The sequence below is a fragment of the Rhagoletis pomonella genome, unplaced genomic scaffold (genome assembly GCF_013731165.1).
Source record: "Rhagoletis pomonella isolate Grant_MI unplaced genomic scaffold, Rhpom_1.0 Rhpom_scaffold_00001, whole genome shotgun sequence".
In the NCBI taxonomy this organism is placed as follows: Eukaryota; Metazoa; Arthropoda; class Insecta; order Diptera; family Tephritidae; genus Rhagoletis; species Rhagoletis pomonella.
This window is the reverse complement of record NW_023458555.1, coordinates 26,091,079-26,093,023: the sequence shown is the minus strand read 5'-3', so window position 1 is coordinate 26,093,023 and position 1,945 is coordinate 26,091,079. Positions and strand designations below refer to the sequence as shown.

Sequence of the window (1,945 nt, the reverse complement as noted above, 5' to 3'; positions counted from 1 at the left end):
AGAGTAGAAGGTCGCCAATTTGAGCATATTTTATCAATAAATGAATACATTTTTCTTCAAACAACTCATGTATATCTTATTTCACGTGAACCCATCCTTCACACAAAATATTGATAGATATAGCCCTTGCAGGTAATAATGTACCTTTGTAGTATTTAGCATGTCATTTGACGGTAACAAGAGCAAATTCAATTTTAATCTATTAACTACATTCTAGCGTGTCTCAGTCCTTTACCGACAAAAGCGGCTATAACTTTTTTTTTCTATTCAAAACAGTAAGTGTGGCACCTTTCTGAAATCTTTATTAAATGAGCAATTTTTTTATGTAATGTAAAGTTATAGCTCAGTACATTTTTTTTTCACCCGAGATAGTCAAAGTTGGGGAAGAAAATATCAAAAACTTAAAAATCGCAATATAGTCCTAATTTTATAATGGCTCCTTAATATATTTTAACCACATTGCATTTGAGTATGGAGAAGCAACTATCTGAAAGTATGTTACATAAAAAATTTACTAAGTATAGCCTTTTTTGTAGATGCAGTTAAATAAAATACATGAAAAGGCACGATTTTTCTTTAATTCAAAAAAATTTAAATATTTCAAAAACGGTGACACTTTTACCTGAAAATTTTTTGTTTATCAGAGAGCTCACCACCCCACCTGCCTTCTCCTCAAGTTTGGCACGTTACTTCTGGGACACCCTGTATATAAAAAAATACATGAAAAAATGTAAAACAAATATTTGGAAGTTTTTCGTTTTATAAGCTTGAAATTTCAGTAAACTCACATACTGCCATATGTTGCTAACAAAACACATAGTTTTGTTGCTAAGCATTATTTTCTGTATTTCCGCCTCGGTGTTTAACAGAAATATTGCGTTCCAAACGTCTCTGTTAAATACTTACTAGTTACATTTCAAAAATGTACAATACCATACTACAATGATTTCCACTGAGTCGTTTGCAACTTCTTGTTCTTATAAGTTCTCTGCTGAAGGCATCCGTTCCAGTGGTGAACTTAGGTATAGCCCCATTTTGCTGGAACGTATTCTACTAGTATGCACTTTCTTAGTTTTCTATGTTCTTTGGCTGCTACGTATCTATCATACCACACAACTTTCGTAAACTTTAAATTCTCAACACAACCGATAACAAACTTTATCGCAGACACGCACCAGCTATCAGGATGCGGAAGTGGAACATTTAGACTTCCTGTAGAACTTGTGCAGCTTCCAAAATGTGGAACATGTTTACATTCTACAAATGGAACATAAGTGGAACCTTGCAGTTTCCACTAACGGGACTGTTATCTTCCACATATGGGACTTTTGCAGATTGCCGTTGCAGAAAGACATTGGAACTCATTTATTTCCACATTTGGAACCTGTCTACACTCAGCTTTTGGGAGCTTTCAAAAGCTTGTATAAAAAGAAAAAGCTTATTAAGCTCAAGTGGAATTCAACTAAGTACAAAGACGTTAAAAGAAATTTCCATTTTACTCACGCAATTCTGGATAAATATCCACCGGCGAAGGCACATCCACCACTGCAATTTCACGTGTAACATAAACTTCTTTGCCATCCACAGAATTTTCATCCCCTTCCGTATGACGCTCTTCAATAACATTTGGTATTCCACTGCTACGTGGCTGTTGTTGTATGACTGGTGGCATTTGCCACAGTGGCACGTTGCCTATCAGCACAGGCATTGTAATCGTTTGACTTGCATACCAACCCTTCATGCGCGCCTCGACCTCTACCTGATAACTTATACGTATGACACTGCAGGAGCGCAGGCATGTTGGTGGTGTGGCCGGCACAAGTAGCTCTTGCGTCAGTGAACGCGTACAATTTCGCAGCACAGATTCACCTTTTGCGACGGTCATGGTAATGCGTTCGAGGCATGAATTTTGATTTGGCGATTGACCCGTGTAGCGTACAAGCAT

The 1,945-nt window shown here is 37.0% G+C and overlaps 1 protein-coding gene across 1 annotated transcript in view; it reads right to left on the bottom strand.

Moving 5' to 3' along the window:
* Positions 1-1,495: 1,495 nt before the first annotated feature.
* Positions 1,496-1,945, bottom strand: part of LOC118742073 (arrestin domain-containing protein 17-like) — a 15,872-nt gene continuing 15,422 nt past the window's right edge. The window contains exon 5 of the mRNA XM_036474066.1: positions 1,496-1,922. Within this exon, the coding sequence (XP_036329959.1) occupies positions 1,496-1,922 (427 nt within the window). The remainder of the gene's footprint in view (positions 1,923-1,945) is intronic.